The sequence below is a fragment of the Lynx rufus genome, unplaced genomic scaffold (assembly GCF_022079265.1).
Source record: "Lynx rufus isolate CCGP_SWC_20201006 ecotype Redwood Valley unplaced genomic scaffold, mLynRuf1.p SCAF_5, whole genome shotgun sequence".
Lineage (NCBI taxonomy): Eukaryota > Metazoa > Chordata > Mammalia > Carnivora > Felidae > Lynx > Lynx rufus.
The window spans coordinates 87,435,009-87,450,778 of record NW_025814867.1 but is presented as its reverse complement, the minus strand read 5'-3'; the positions used below and the strand labels follow the sequence as shown (position 1 = coordinate 87,450,778).

The following is a 15,770-nucleotide window of genomic DNA, read 5'->3' as shown; positions in this document are numbered from 1 at the left end:
CTGGGGACGCCAGTACCATATTTAAAAGGAGTGGTGGGAGTGAGCATCTTTGCCTCCTTACAAATCCCAGGGGGAAAGCATTGCCTTTCACCATAAAATATCATGTTAGATTTTTTTGTAGATGCCCTTAATCAGGTTGAAGAAGTTTCCTTCTACTCCTGGTTTGCAGAGAGTTTTAATGAGTGAATGTTGAATTTTGTTTAATACTTTTTCTGCATCTTTTGAGATGACCAAATGGGGTTTTTAATTTTTTATTATTTTTTTTTCAAATGTTGGACTACTCTTGCATTTCTAGGATAAACCTACTTGGTCATGGTGGATTATCCTTTTAATATATTGTTGGATTTGTATTGCTAATGTTATGTCAAGGATATTGTTTTTCTTTTCATGAGTAATATTGAGTGTAGTTTCCTTTTCTTGTGATGTCTGTCTGATTTTGGTATCAACCCTTGCTTTTCAAATTTTTGTAATTTTGTAAAATTTACATTACACCGGGCTAATAAGGGATTCAGGGTATAATTTGTATCATCTGTAGGTATAATTACCATTATACCTAATTCTTTTAAGCTACTTGCATGCACAGTACAGTTTTTCTTCTCTTTTTTGCTCGGTTCTTCTCATTCTACTCCATTTGCCACTATATCTTCTGCAGTAGCTTTTTCTTTGCCACTCTGCTATAGCTTCCTGTTCCTCTTTTGTGTTGCCCTTTTCCTTTGTTCTAAGCTTTTATAGCTGTTCTAGTCTTCTGGCTCTTTTTTTTTTTTTTTTTTTTTTTTTTAATTTTTTTTTCAACGTTTTTTATTTATTTTTGGGACAGAGAGAGACAGAGCATGAACGGGGGAGGGGCAGAGAGAGAGGGAGACACAGCATGGGAAACAGGCTCCAGGCTCCGAGCCATCAGCCCAGAGCCTGACGCGGGGCTCGAACTCACGGAGCGCGAGATCGTGACCTGGCTGAAGTCGGACGCTTAACCGACTGCGCCACCCAGGCGCCCCTCTTCTGGCTCTTAATCTCTAGTTTCATTCATTCATTTGTTCAAACAGAGTTTGAGTTCCTACTATGTGCAAGACACTGCTACATCACAGTGATGCAGCAGGGCAGTACAGCAGATATATGACAGGCAGGCTTGCAGGCGTAGCTGGAGGCATTACTGGTCTCCAAGCCCCTGTAAGTCCCATCAGTTTTCTCTGACTAGACAACTTGCTCTGGATGGACAGGGGAACTTGAAGGGGAATTCTTCTTGGACTCAGGGGTTGGGTTTCTAGCTCACTCCTTATTAGGCTTTGTCTTCTCTGGGCAGGGTAGGCATCCTGTCAACCAAGGATCATTGTCAATTCACTGAATGACTAATTGTGGAATTTTCTAAAGCTACACAAATCTACATTAGTCACACAGTTTCCCTTTATTTACATGATTGTGTTCTTTATAAAGATATATTCTCAGGGTGCCTGGGTGGCTCAGTTGGTTAAGGATCATGGGGCCTTTGGCATTCTTTATTCTGTCCATGCTTCTTTTCCCTTTGCCCCTTGGCCTCCTTGCTCTGGGATGAAGAGCCTTGGCTGGACTCTCATCTCTCTCTTTCCCTCCGTAGAGGATCCCTTCTCTTGGCTCAGGTTTATCCAGCTGGACTTTCAGAGAGCTGGGACAGGGACATATTGAACATTCTCCTAATATATTAAGAATTGGCTCAGCCCAGAAATAAGATTTTTACAAATTTCATTGTAACTTCGCAATTTCTGAATTTGTATGCAATGGGTTTTCCCATATAATTGAATAAATGAACCAATACTAAATACTTAAAGTGGGTGAAAATGTTGCTATCAAGACAGAATAGAACCATTCAATTAAGACCTGGCAACATTCTTCAAAAGCTTTAAAAATCATCCCATTTGAGGGGTGCCTGGCTGGTTCAGTCAGCAGAACATGTGATTCTTGACCCCAGGGTTGTGAGTTTAAGCCTCATGTTGGGTGTAGACAACACTTTTAAAAATCCCATTTGATATGAACCACTATAAGCTTTATTTTTTTTTTAATATTTTTTAAGTTTACTTATTTTGAGGTGGGGGGAAGAGAGAGAGAATCCCAAGCAGGTTCTGTAATATCAGCGCAGACCCTTTGCAGGCCTCTATCTCATCAACTGTGAGATCATGACCTGAGCCGAAATCAAATATTGGACACTTAACTAATTGAGCCACCGTGCCCCCAAAAGATTTTCTTTAAAGGTAATCTCTGCACTCAACGTGGGGCTTGAACTCATGATCCTGAAATCAAGAGTCACATGCTCTACCGACTAAGCTAGCCAGGCACCCCTATAAGCTTTATTAAAAGAGAAAAGGAAAAGAAAAAAAGAATTTTGGTAAATCAGTAAATGTAGTAAAATCAATGAATTGGTTTTGGAAAAAATTGTGTAAAGACTTCTAAAAATTCTGAGCTGTGGAAAAAACAGAAATTAACTCAAAACAAATTAAAAATTAATCATTGGAGTGCCTGGGTGGCTCAGTCAGTTAAGCGTCCAACTTCAGCTTAGGCCATGATCTCACAGTTCATGGGTTCAAGCCCTGCATCGGGCTCTATGCTGACAGCTCAGAGCCTGGAGCCTGCTTCAGATTCTGTGTCTCCCTCTCTCTCTGCCCCTACCTTGCTTGTACTGTCTCTCTCTCTCTCTCAAAAAATAAACATAAAAATTTTTTTTTAGAAATTTCCATGTGAAACTAAAATTTTGGTTACATTGATAAGGATGCAATCATGAGAAAACAAAACCATACTAAAATCCTTGCCTATTTTTTAAAAGGATCTTAAAAATCCTTGCTTATTTTCACATCTAGAAAAATGTTGTAAAAATAGTGTAATACCCATATACCCTTCACCAAGATTTACCAATAATTAAAGTTTTGCCACATATGCTTTCTGTATACAGATGATCTGTATGACAGAGTTTTTTGGCTTTATGATGGTCTGAAAGTGATAGGCATTCAGTTGAAACTGAACTTAGAATTCTGAATTTTGATCTTTTCCCAGGCTAGTGATATTCAGTAGACACTCTCTCATGGCTCTGGGCAGCAGCCACCAGCAGGCTCCCCATCAGCCAGGTGATCAGGAAGGTAAACAATTGATACATTTACAAAGATTCCACACTCCCACAGCCATTCCATTTTTCACTTTCAGTATTCAATACATTACATGAGATAGTCAACACTTTATTATTAGATAGGTTTTGTGGTAGATGATTTTGAACAACTGTAGACTAATAATGGAAGTGTTCTGAGTATGTTTAAGGTAGGCCAGGCCAAGCTATGATGTTCAGTAGGTTAAGTGTATTAAATGCAATTTCAACTAATGATATTTTCAATTTATGATGGGCTTGTCAGGATGTAACCCCATTGTAAGTGGAGGAAGATTGGTATGCAGGCACACAGATAGCTATAATTATTATTATTTGTTGTTGGACAATCTGAGAGTAGATTCCAGACATCACGATATAGAATATGTCTCTAAGGATTTTTTTACATAATCATACTAAAATGATCAAGTCAGAAAATTTAACATTGATGCAATTCTATTCTGATGTATAGTCTATATTTAAATTTTGCCAATTATCCTTTTAACAATATATATATTTTTTCCAACCTAGGATCCAGTCCAGGTTCACATGTTGCATTTCTTTGTCCTGCCTCTTGTCTCCTTTATTTTTTTTAATTAATTTTAAGTTTATTTATTTATTTTGAGAGAGAGAGAGAGAGAGAGAGAGACAGCACAGGTTGGGGAGGGGCAGAGAGGGGGCGGAGACAAAAATCCCAAGCAGGTTCCACGGGGTCAGGGGTCAGCGCTGAGACTGATTCGGGGCTCAAACCCACAAATCACAAGATCATGACTTCAGCTGAAGTCGGACACTTAACCGACTGAGCCACGCAGACGCCTCTCTTTTGTCTCCTTTAATCTGATAAAATTTGTCAGCTTTTCTTTTGTTTTTTTTTATGATATTTACTACATTTTTGAAGATTGAAGGCAGTTATTGTATAGACTGTCTTCCAATTTGGCTTGTCTTATTTTTAACCTGTGATTAGATTCAGGTTATTCACTTTGTCATGAGTGCTGTGTAAGTGATGTGTTCTTCTAAGTATTTAACATCAGGAGGCACGTATCATTTTGTCTTATTGGTGATTTTAACTTTGATCACTCAATTAAAGCATGTCTGCCAGATTTCTCCATTGTAGTTACCTTCCCCCCCCCCATTTCTAATAAGTAAATGATCTGTGGGGAGATAGTTTGAGACTGTATAAATATCCTGTTTCAGAACAAATTTCACTAATGGCTTTAGCATCCATTCATGATTCTTGCATGAATCAATTATTACAGTGGTGGCTCCAAAATAGTGATTTTCTAAGTTTGTCATTCCTCTACATTCACTAGTTGACATTCTACTGTGGAAAACATCTTTCCTTCCTCTTTTCTTTCTCCCTTTTTCTATTTATTATTTGCATACTTATGTATATATGCATGTACATTTCTATAGAAATTCAGACCCATCCTTCATTCAAAATTTGTCTCTTGAAAAGCAAAGGGGTGAAGAGTGTAAGGGTTGTGCTTACCTTTGAAAATAATGTAGATTATGTATACATATAATAACTCATTTTGATGCTCAAGTTGTTTTTAACTTGGCCAGTGGAAGCCATTCCTTAGCTTTTAAAATTAGAATATTTAAAAAATGCTGCCAAGAATAATTTTAGTGAATATAATTTTAAAAAGCACATATTCATGACTATAATTGATATGTGTTGAATATATTTGAGAAGACTATTTCTTCAAACTATTTCTTCAAAGTTTTGGCAAATAGGTAAATGTAATGAGCTTTAAAAACCCATTATTTGAATAACTGATTCTTGAGTGAATTTGGCTTTCTACCAGTGGTATTCTTGGACCTCTTACTATTTGTATAAAATAGCATCCTAGATTTTGAAAACAAACAGATTGACCAAGATCAAATTTATTCAAGTTTTTTGACTTTTAAAATATTACTAGGGGCACCTGGTGGCTCAGTTGGTTAAGTGTCTGACTCTTGATTTCAGCTCAGGTCATGATTTCATGGTTCATGAGTTCCGGCCCTGTGTTGGGCTCTGCGCTGACAGTGTGGACCCTGCTTGGGATTCTTTATCTCCCTCCCTGTCTCTCTGCCGTTCCCCTGATCTTTCTTTCTCTCTCAAAATAAAATAAATAGGGACGCCTTGGGTGGCTCAGTTGGTAAAGCGTCTGACTTTGGCTCAGGTCATGATCTTGTTGTCAGTGAGTTTGAGCCCCACGTTTGGCTCAGTGCTGACAGCTCAGAGCCTGGAGCTTGCTTCAGAGTTTGTGTCTCCCTCTTTCTCTGCCCCTCCCCTGCTTGTACTCTGTCTCTCTCTCTCAAAAAGAAATAAAACATTAAAAAATAATAAATAAATAACATTTAAAGAGATAACTATAATTAGTTACAATTTCAAAACTAGTTATTTTAAAAACTATGCACCTACAAACCCACCACTCAAAACGAAAGCTAGAGCAGACAATAACCTGAGGAACTAGCAATTCCATTTCTAGGTATGTATGAAAGAGAAGCCTTTACTTATATAAAAGAGGAGATGTGTAAGAGAATGCAGCACTGGTTACAATAGCAAAAACCTGGAAACAACCCAAATGCCTATCAATGAAAGACAGCATAAATAAACTGGTGTATTCACACAATAGACTATTATATGGCAGTCAAAATCCATGAACTATAGTGACATATGATAATACGATTAAATATTCTCAATGTAATATTAAGTAAAAAAAGTAAGGCCCCCAAAATAAATACAGTTCAATACCCTTTTTATAAAGTTAAAACACAAAAAATTTTAAAATAATATATCCTAGGAATATAGATTGATACAAACTATATAAAAAGGGAAGCTTGGGGCGCCTGGGTGGCTTGGTTGGTTAAGCGTTCAATTCTTGATTTTGACTCGGTTCATGATCTCACAGTTTGTGGGTTTCAGCCAGGCATTGGGCTCCACGCTGACATTGCAGAGCCTGCTTGGGATTCTCTCTCTCTCCCTGTCTCTCTGCCCCTCCCCAACTCAACACTCTCTCTCACTCTCTCTCTCTCAATAACAAATAAAATTTTAAAAAAGGGAAGCTGTGTAATCATAAACAAGAGATTCAGGATATGGCCACATGGGGTGAAGGAAAGCAGAGGGATGAGATGGGTGGTACATGGCTAGTGTAGGTTATTATCACGTTTATTAACTGATTGCTTTAAAGAAAATAGGTGTCAACCCAGACTTGGACATAACATTTCCCAGAATTTTTACTATAGAACTCTCCCAGACTTTTATAATTTTAGATCTAGAATTTTCTGATAAAGCTTTCATGTAAATAAATATGCTAGGATCGTGTGGCATTAATCTGGGATTTTATATGCCAAAAAATGAAGTTCATACATTTATAGAAATAGAAGGTAGTGAAATCCCAATGACTAATACTGCTTCTTCCTTAAAAAGTATAACCCTTTAGTAGGAAAGTAGGAGAAAGTTTGAACAAAGTATTTTTTATATAAATGGAAGTTGGAAATTATAATTTGCATTAAAAACCTCCTTCATTTCACTTTTAATTCACAAAAAAAGGTTTCTTAAATTTGAAAATTCCTGTAAATCATGTATAACTTTTAATAACTAGTTTTCCATGGCGTTAACCTAGATCCTTCCCTCACAGAGTAGTGCTGATTCTATCGCTTTACCATTGCTCTAATCCCAACCTCCTTCCTTTAGCCACTGCCCTAGTTCAGGCCTGGACTTGCTGACTAGTAACCCAAAGGCCACATTACATTTAGCCTACAAACATGTCTCCCCCGCCGTGTAATGTTTACAATAAAAAAATTGTTGCCAATATTTAAAAATCTGGAAGCTGTACTTAAAAATTCAGACTCCAGCTTCTATTGCAAAATCAGAGTATCTGACAACTCCAGGCCCATATGCCCATTTTACAATATTCAATTATAGAAAAGGTGAAACTTCCCTTCTTGGATGAGGCTTCCAGTTCTGAAAGTTTCTGCCACTCTCCTACAACCAGCTCACTTCACTCAGCATTACCTGCTCGGCCTCTATAGGAATTTCCAATCTCCTCTCATAGCCATTCTTCCCCCCTTACCTACAACCTAGTTTTCTAAGCAGTTTTGGTCAAATCACTTCTTGATTTTCATATCCTTAACTTGCTCCTAATTGTTTTAAGGATAAAATCCAAACTCCTTGGACTGACTCTTCATGTTCTGGGGTGCCTGCTCACCAACACCATTCTATCACCACCTCTTCTCAGCTCTTATTACTACTCAGAACCAGCACTCTCCAAACCAGCATGCTTCCTTATGCCTGGGCCATTGTTTCCACTTTCTCATTTCCTGGCTAATTCATACTTATCCTTTAAAACCCTGCTCTGACATCAATTCTCCAAACAAAACAAAACAAAACAAAACAAACAAAAAACACTTTTCCCTAAAGCCTTTTCCTCCTGTTTTTTCTTTCCGATCTCAAAACAACCCGTGCTCTTCAGTTTGTGAGCTCTTCATTAAAATGCTTGAGGTCCCCAAACACCACCGACAGGTGTTAAACCAGGGTAGGCTGAAGTGGGGTTAACGTTACTTGGATTAAGACCAGCGTTATTTCCTAGTCTAGACTTCTTATCGAGTCCGGTCCCCAAGGTGAAACGTGACAGGAGTGTGTAAAGGTTCACACCTGCACGGACTCTGGCGGTTAACATCTTTGCTCCCTATCTGGGGGCACGGCCGCGAGCACGCAGCCAGGATCTGTATCCGCCGAGAACGCGTCCTCGGATTGGATAGGGTGGTGCATGCCGGGAGCGACCGAGTCTTCGAAGTACTTGCTGGGAGTTGTAGTTCTTGGAACCGGAAGTGGGGGGTGTCGGGGATAGGAACAGCAGCTGAGGCAGTAATCACCGCGCCTGCTGTCAACTCGGGTGTAGTGCATCACCCTGAGCCCACCCACCGAGGGTGCCTCCTCCGTTCCCAGGGAGCTTCGGAAGCCCTGGGGGGCGAAGCGGCAGGGACACCTCTCTTCAGAGAGGAGACGACGTCGCAGCCCCGGATGCGGCCAGAGGGCGCGGGAATGGAGCTCGGCGGCTGCGAGGAGCGCCTGCCGGAGGAGAGCAGGTGGGCTGGGAAGGGCCGGGGGAGTCTGGGGCAGATGGATGCGCCAAATCACCGGGAGAGTTGGGAGGGCTCGGAGGGCACCAGGAGAAGTCGTGATAGACATAGGGCGATTGCTGCAGGCGACTTGTTTGGGAAGAAATTGTGAAAAGAGGGACTGGCAGGGCGTGGATAGGACGGACGAGGGAACGGGTTTGATGAGGGTAAGGGAGGGTGAGTAGAATATGTTGAAGGCAGGGGGAGCCGGAGGGGGAGGTGGGTATTGAGAGGTGCTGTGGTAAGATTTTACAGGCCAGAGTCTATAGATAGGGGTAGGGCACAGGTTGATGCCCCCAGTGAAACTTGCGGTGATAGCAAGTCGGACCAATATTGAGAAGGTTGGTGTTGTAAGAATTTCTGGGCGCAAAGGTTAGGCATAATGAGTGGCCTAGAAAGAAGCTTAGGCGGGGACGAATGTGAAGGAGAAGTCGAGAAGGAGGGCCTGTGTATGAAAGTGGACGGTTATAATGGCCTTGGTGTGGGGGAGGGGGCTTGCTAATGCGACTAGAAATTGTGTGTGTGCCGCTGTCAATGTGGCAGGACCCCTCAGCCATTTCCTTTTCATCTTCAAACCCTTTACTCCTTGCCCACAATGCAACTAAGCAATTTCACATTTGTTTATACCAAACTATTATCATCCATTTCATATTTTTTAGAAATGGAGGTTTTAAGATTTTGCAAACTACTTTGACTAAATAGTGACTTATGCTCTGTATAAGGTGCTTCCCATATTTAGGGTTTGCTTCATTGAGAAAACATCAGCAGGGAAAAATTAATGAGGTATTGTGCCCAGGTGAAGACCTGGCTGTTTGTAAGTTTGACTCCTCTTTTATGTACACTGGTAGCTTGTGGCCTGTTGTACAAAACGTGGACTGACAAGATGGGGTTCCTGCCTGAGATGTATGAATGATCAGTTCAGTGAAACTGAGCATTTTACTTCCCTTTTCCATGTTTCAGTTTCTGTTTATGTATATTTGGCTATTTATTCTCCCTCCAGATGTCTGTGAAATGTTTCATGTAAGAGGTCCCATATAAATTCTAACCAAGTTTTGGGATCGTTTTTATTTTCCTTTACCAGTTCATGTAGGAGAGGCTGCGTTGGAAATTCAAGTTAAAATTTCCACCCCGTCTAGCTGGACTTCTAGCTAGGTTAGTTATTAATGGATTTAAACAAACACTTACCACACGCCATGCACTGTTTTAGAGACCTGCAAGTATTATTTAATCCTTATGACAACTGTATGAGGCAGGAATTATTATTATCACCATTTAATAGATGAGGAAGCTGAGACATGGAGAGGCTGAAGAACTTGCCAATTTCATATAGTGAATCCTGGTGGAACTGGGATCAAAACCAGGCAATCTGGCTCTAGAATCTGCACTTTTAGTACTTGTAGTACTTGTGCTATGCTGCCTTTCATTATGCTCATGTACTGAGACAAAGAAATGTATAAGATAATGAATTTTAGGGCATTCTTTGCCTATCACTTAGGCCAGTAGAAGAGCTCCTTTGCAGGTATCTTTTTCTTTCTATTATTTTTTCCCCATGCTTGCCTCTTAACCAAGCAACTCTAGTCAGAATTTAATTTCTGCAGTGGGATTATCTCCACAGGGTCACTGGTATTGTTGCTATAGCCTACTCTTTGCTAGTGGCTGGTTAACTCAGAATGTGTTGTTTAATGAGATTTCGTGGCACCAGTGGCCTCCTTAGTTCCAAATAGACAACTGGCATATACATGCCTTGTGCCTGAGAATTGAGGCATTGTGGCTGGGTATTGCAAACCTCACTTTCTGTGGTCAATAATATACCCAATTACAGAAAATTCCTCATAATGAGATGGCCTCATTTTTATACATAAAGGATAAACTTATCAGTGTATTTTCTGAAATCAGTTGATGTAGTGAAATGTGCATAAGCTTCATAACCAGATAGACTTGCATTTGAAACCTAGCTCTACTGCTTAATTTTTTTTGAGTTTAATTATTCATTTTGAGAGAGACAGAGACTGCACCAGTGGGGGAGGGGCAGAGAGAAGGAGAGAGAGAGAATCCCAAGCAGTCTCCTCACTGTCAGTGCAGAGCCTCCTGTGTGCTCGAACTCACTAACGGTAGGATCATGACCCCAGCTGAGATCAAGAGCTGGGTGCTTCATTGACTGAGCCACCCAGGCACCCCTCTACTGTTTAATTTGGCTCCTCCATCTGGGAAAAATAATGCCTTCCTGACTGGTAAGTTGTGAGGGTTTGATAAGATAATAATGTACATGAAGCTCCTCATAGAGTGCCTGGTATGTACTAAGTGCAAAACATGTCTACTTCTGTCGCCTCCCCAGCTTTCTTGAAATAAGGTTGGTGGGTGCTTTTCTGGTTGCTGTTTTCAATTGTACAGCCTGTTCTTCCTCCTCCCATGGCTCCTCTGAGTTCAGTGCACTGAGGATTGGGGGGTTAGCCTAGCTTTTCACTTTATCCTTGGAGTGTAGTAATTTCATAGGTTCTCTTATTTTTCATCTAACTAGTTATCACTCTAGCAGAGTGCTACAGTGCTTAGAGATGATACTTTACTTTCTTTAGTTATGTAGTCAATACCAGTTGTTTGGAGACTGTCTGATGAAACTACTAAACATTGAAAGGAATGGTTATGCTAGCATTGCTCTGCCACCCTAGACTGCCTTGAGCTGCACAGTCTGAGCTTGGAAATCAGGTATATGTAGAGTTTTCCTGATGAAGTGATCCAGATAATGTCAAAATTCAAATACTAAAAGACTTTTCAGTGTCTCCAAACTGAGTTCATTCCATTGACTGAAACCTTTTCATCCTCTGTTCTCTACCTCAGTTAGTAGCATTTTTCATTCAGTCAGCCAACCCGGAAGCCTCAAAGTGAAATTTGATACTTCCCTCTTCATTTCCCATATCCAGGCAGTTACCAGGTCCTATGAATTTTGTTCCTGATTTTTCTCTTGAAGCTTTATTTTTTTCTCCATTTTCAAATATATTTGCTTATATTACTAAAAAATCCAGGGAGTAGTATTGCTTTAGGCATGGCTTCTTAGGTTCTTAAACAAGAATTTGTCCCTCTCTGTGGACTCTTCTTCCTTATGTTTTGGCTTCATTCTTAGGCAGACTTTTCTATAGGATGGATAACACTTGGCAATTTCAAGTTTAGCAATCTCAACCAAAAAAAAAAAAAAAAAAAAGGCAATCCCAATAGGTACAACAAAAGCAAAAATTCAGAGGCTGACTATTTTTGGGCTGACTTGACTATTTTGGGGCTGACTTGAGTTATGTTCCTCTTCTTATAATTGAGGTATGGAATATGCCGGTCAATCAGGCCTAAATTATGTGCTCAACCCTGGATCCTGTGGCAAGGGGATACTTTCTTGGAACTTCACGGACCAGAGTAAGTTGCAGAGGGGTGATTCCTCTGTGGAAACTCAGGGTTCTGTTACCAAAAGAAAGGGACATGAATTCTGAGCACATATAAACAGTATATTCACTGAAGACCCTTATTATCTCCATTGTGGATTATCTCAGTAACCTCCTAAATGATCTCCCAGTCTGAACTCTAGCCCCAATTCCAGACAGCCTCCACATTGCTACCACCTTAATTTTTCATAAGCAAAGTTACTATAGTATTTTGCTCTGAAATGTTCAGTCCTTTCTTATTGAAAATAGAAAAGAGTTAAAACTCCTTCCCTGATATTTAATTTGTACCTTGATCTCTATGAAATTGCCAGTTACAAAACAATGGCATTCACTCACTCTTATATCTTCCTCATCATTCTCATTCTTGCTTCTCCACATTCCCTGCAGTATCTCCTCCTTTGCCTGGAAGGCTATTAGTCATCTTTCAAATAATGCTCCTTTATTTTTTTTAATTAAAAAATATTTTTAAATGTTTATTTTTGAGAGAAAGGGGGTGGAGGGCAGAGAGAGAGACACACACACAGAATCTGAAGTAGCCTCCAGGCTCTGAGCTGTCAGCACAGAACCCGAGGCAGACTGTGAGATCATGACCTGAGCTGAAGTCAGTGGCTTAACCCACTGAGCCACCCAGGTGCCCCATAAATAATGGTCCTTTAGAAGGCATCCTTCACCTGCTCTTTTCCATATCTATAGCATTTCTCTTTTCATGGCATAGTTATGTAAGTGCCCATCTTCCCTGTTTCATTATGAATACCTTGAGAGATGGTGACTCCTCCTCTTTAACACCATAAGCCCAGTGCTTCACATATAATCAGCATTCAATGAATATTTACATGAGGAATGAAAATGTTAACAATGTGGTCATGCCTCTTACAATTGGGCAAGTGCTGGTTGTACCGTTGCCATTGGAAGAGCCTCTTTTCTCCCTTTCTCCCTATTTATTTTCACTTTTTTACATTTATCCTCATTTTTTATTTTCTGCCCTTTCTTTTCCTTTTTTTACATGGTAAGGCAGGAGGATCACATAATTTTTGAGCAATCTATACTTCTGGTCCAGTTATTAGTACACCTTACCCCCCACTACTCACTACCCTCACCCACCCTGAAACATACTCTTAAAGCCCTGGGGGGAAAATGCTATTGCCAGAACCTGGGTGAGGGTGATCTATCAGCTGACAGCAGGGACCCTAAGCTGAAGCTTTTCCCAGGTATCCTTCCCACAGCTGTTCTGCTTTTTATAGCTGCTTTATCACTTCTTTTATTAAATGGAATCGTTCTGTGTGTGTTTTGTTGTGTTATCTTGCCTCCATAAATCTTACCAACCAACCTGGGTGATTATAGACCAGCTCTGTCCAACATGATAGCCACTACCCACATGTGGCAATTTAAGTTGAAATTAATTAAAATTAAATAAAATTTAAAATTTCGGTTCTTTAGGCATATTCTCCAGATTTCAAGTGCTTAATGGCCATGGTGTCTAGTGGCTGCCATACTGGACGGCATAGATATAGCACATTTCCAGCATCGTAGAAAGTTCAATTGAACAGTGCTGTTATAAACTTAAATCTGAGTTTTTCAGGAAACAACTGAGTATGCTTACATGTTTTTTTAGTTCCTCTGAATCGGGCTTGCTTGAAGTTAAACTCACACCTGATTGAGAGGAGAGAAGATTATTAAAGGAAGTCATAAATCATTAGTGACTAAATAGGGACTTGGCAAACTATCTTCAAAATTTGTGGGGCCATGGCCTCTGCCAATGAAGTTCACAGAAATTGTGCTAGATTGTAGGACTGAAGAGATGATTGATTTTTTACTAGAAAATAGCAGAACCCCATAATTTCTAAAAGATTCTAAGACAGTCTCCCTATGAGCTTTCTCATTTGGATGCTTTTTGTGAAGAAAGCATTAAGAGCTATAATTTCAATTCCCTGTCTACCCCATTCAATACCATGACTTTATTTTTGCCTCCTCAAGAGTCCTGTGAGATTTAAAATTTTCTGAGGTGTTTGTTTTGTACTATTTGTTCTACTTTTGTTGTTTGTTCACTGCCTTATAGCTCTATGGCCACAGAATATACCTGTACTTCTGCTTTGGAGCATTGATTGACTTTGTGTGTGTGTGTACCTTACTTAGTACAAGGCTAGTTTTTGTGAATGTGTCTATGCTTAAAAAAAAGTGTTCTTCAGGACATAGCTTTCTAGATGTAAAGAACAACCTTATATATTATTCAGCTCTTCTAATCACTTTTTACTTTATGGTTTTCATGATTTGAACATTAATGTCCCATTACCTTTGTTTTTTCTATTTTCATTTTTTTAAGATTTTATTTTTAAATAATTTCTATACTCTGTGTGGGGCTCGAACCCACAAATCTGAGGTCAAGAATTGCATGCTCCCACCAATTGAGCCAGCCTCTCAATTTTCTTTCTTCTGTTTTCTACTGTTTTTGCTTTGTGTGTGTGTTTTGTTTTATATATTTTGAGGTCATGTTATTACATACATAAAAGTTAATGACAGCTATATCTTTATTATGGCCTCTTTGTCTTTTTTAATGATTCTTGTCTTGAATGCAACCTTCATAAAATATCATAATTTCCACTTATCTTTTTGCTTGATTGGTTGCTTTGTTTTAAATAGTTGAGTTTATTTCATTGATTTTTATTTTTGTGTCATACGTGTTTCATCTTAATTCTGTCATCTTTTAAAAATGATTTTTTAATTTTTTTTGTTTATTTTTGAGGGGGGGAGAGAGAGAGAGAGAGAGACAGAGTGTGGGCAGGGGAGGGGCAGAGAGAGAAGGAGACATAGAATCTGAATCAGGCTCCAGGCTCTGAGCTGTCAGCATAAAGCCTGATGCGGGCTTGAACCCACTAACTGGGAGACCATGACATAAGCCGAAGTCGGACGTTTAACTGACTGAGCCACCCAGGTGCCCCTAAAAATGATTTTTATAATATTCTCTTGCTCTTTCTTTGTCTTAGCAATTTTTGAGATTGTCTAATTTTAGGGGTGCTTGGGTGGCTCAGTCTGTTAAGCACCTGACTCTTGATTTCAGCTCAGGTCATGATCTCATGGTTAGTAAGTTTGAGCCCTGCCTCCGGCTCTGTGCTGAAAGCAAAGAGCCTGCTTGGGATTCTCTCTCTCTCTCTGCCCCTCCCCCATATGGGTACGTGCACGCTCTCTCTCTCTCTCTCAAAAATAAATAAACTTAAAAAGAAAGATAACCTTGGGGCGCCTGGGTGGCTCAGTCGGTTAAGCGTCCGACTTCAGCTCAGGTCATGATCTCGCAGTTCATGGGTTCGAGCCCCGTGTCGGGCTCTGTGCTGACAGCTCAGGGCCTGGAGCCTGCTTCTGATTCTGTGTCTCCCTCTCTGTGCCCCTCCCCCGATCGCATTCTGTCTCTGTCTCTCTCTCAAAAATAAACAAACAGTAAAAAAAAATTTTTTAAAGATAATCTAGTTTTAGGGGCGCCTGGGTGGCGCAGTCGGTTAAGCGTCCGACTTCAGCCAGGTCACGATCTCGCGGTCCGTGAGTTCGAGCCCCGCGTCAGGCTCTGGGCTGATGGCTCAGAGCCTGGAGCCTGTTTCCGATTCTGTGTCTCCCTCTCTCTCTGCCCCTCCCCCGTTCATGCTCTGTCTCTCTCTGTCCCAAAAATAAATAAACGTTGAAAAAAAAAAAATTAAAAAAAAAAAAAAAGATAATCTAGTTTTAGTTGTAATGATAGTTAGCTCTTACTTTAAAATAGTATTCCTAAAACTGAAGCAATTGAAGCAGTCTTTCTTTCCTCCTGTGCCTTTGCTATCGAAGTGGTGGCGTGTGCCTCCCTTACCTTGTTTGTAAAGCATTCTGCTACCCAGACAACATAAGATGTGACTGTATGGTAATGAGGTTGACTTTCTTTTATGACTCATGAAATTAGTCTTACTGCTTTGCAATAAACCCTTATATGCTTCTACCATTCTATCAACTAAGCAGATTGGAGTCTCTGTTAGATACAAGATACCTCCAAATCTGAGGAAGTCTTTTCTAGCTTTCCTGCTTCAGTGAGAGTACGATGAGCATAATCAGGCCTTCAAATCTGTGCTTACCAAGGGGAGATTTAACCCTAGTTTAAAATCAGTTGAGACATTGTTTAGATG

The 15,770-nt window shown here is 40.1% G+C and overlaps 1 protein-coding gene across 5 annotated transcripts in view; it reads left to right on the top strand.

Moving 5' to 3' along the window:
* The first annotated feature begins 7,951 nt into the window (after positions 1-7,951).
* Positions 7,952-15,770, top strand: part of RUBCN (rubicon autophagy regulator) — a 58,505-nt gene continuing 50,686 nt past the window's right edge. For 3 of the 5 annotated variants that reach the window (XM_047099172.1, XM_047099171.1, XM_047099170.1), the window contains exon 1: positions 7,952-8,173. In XM_047099172.1, the coding sequence (XP_046955128.1) occupies positions 8,109-8,173 (65 nt within the window). In that variant the 5' untranslated portion in view covers positions 7,952-8,108. The remainder of the gene's footprint in view (positions 8,174-15,770) is intronic. The other 2 variants (XM_047099174.1, XM_047099173.1) reach the window with 1 other exon arrangement.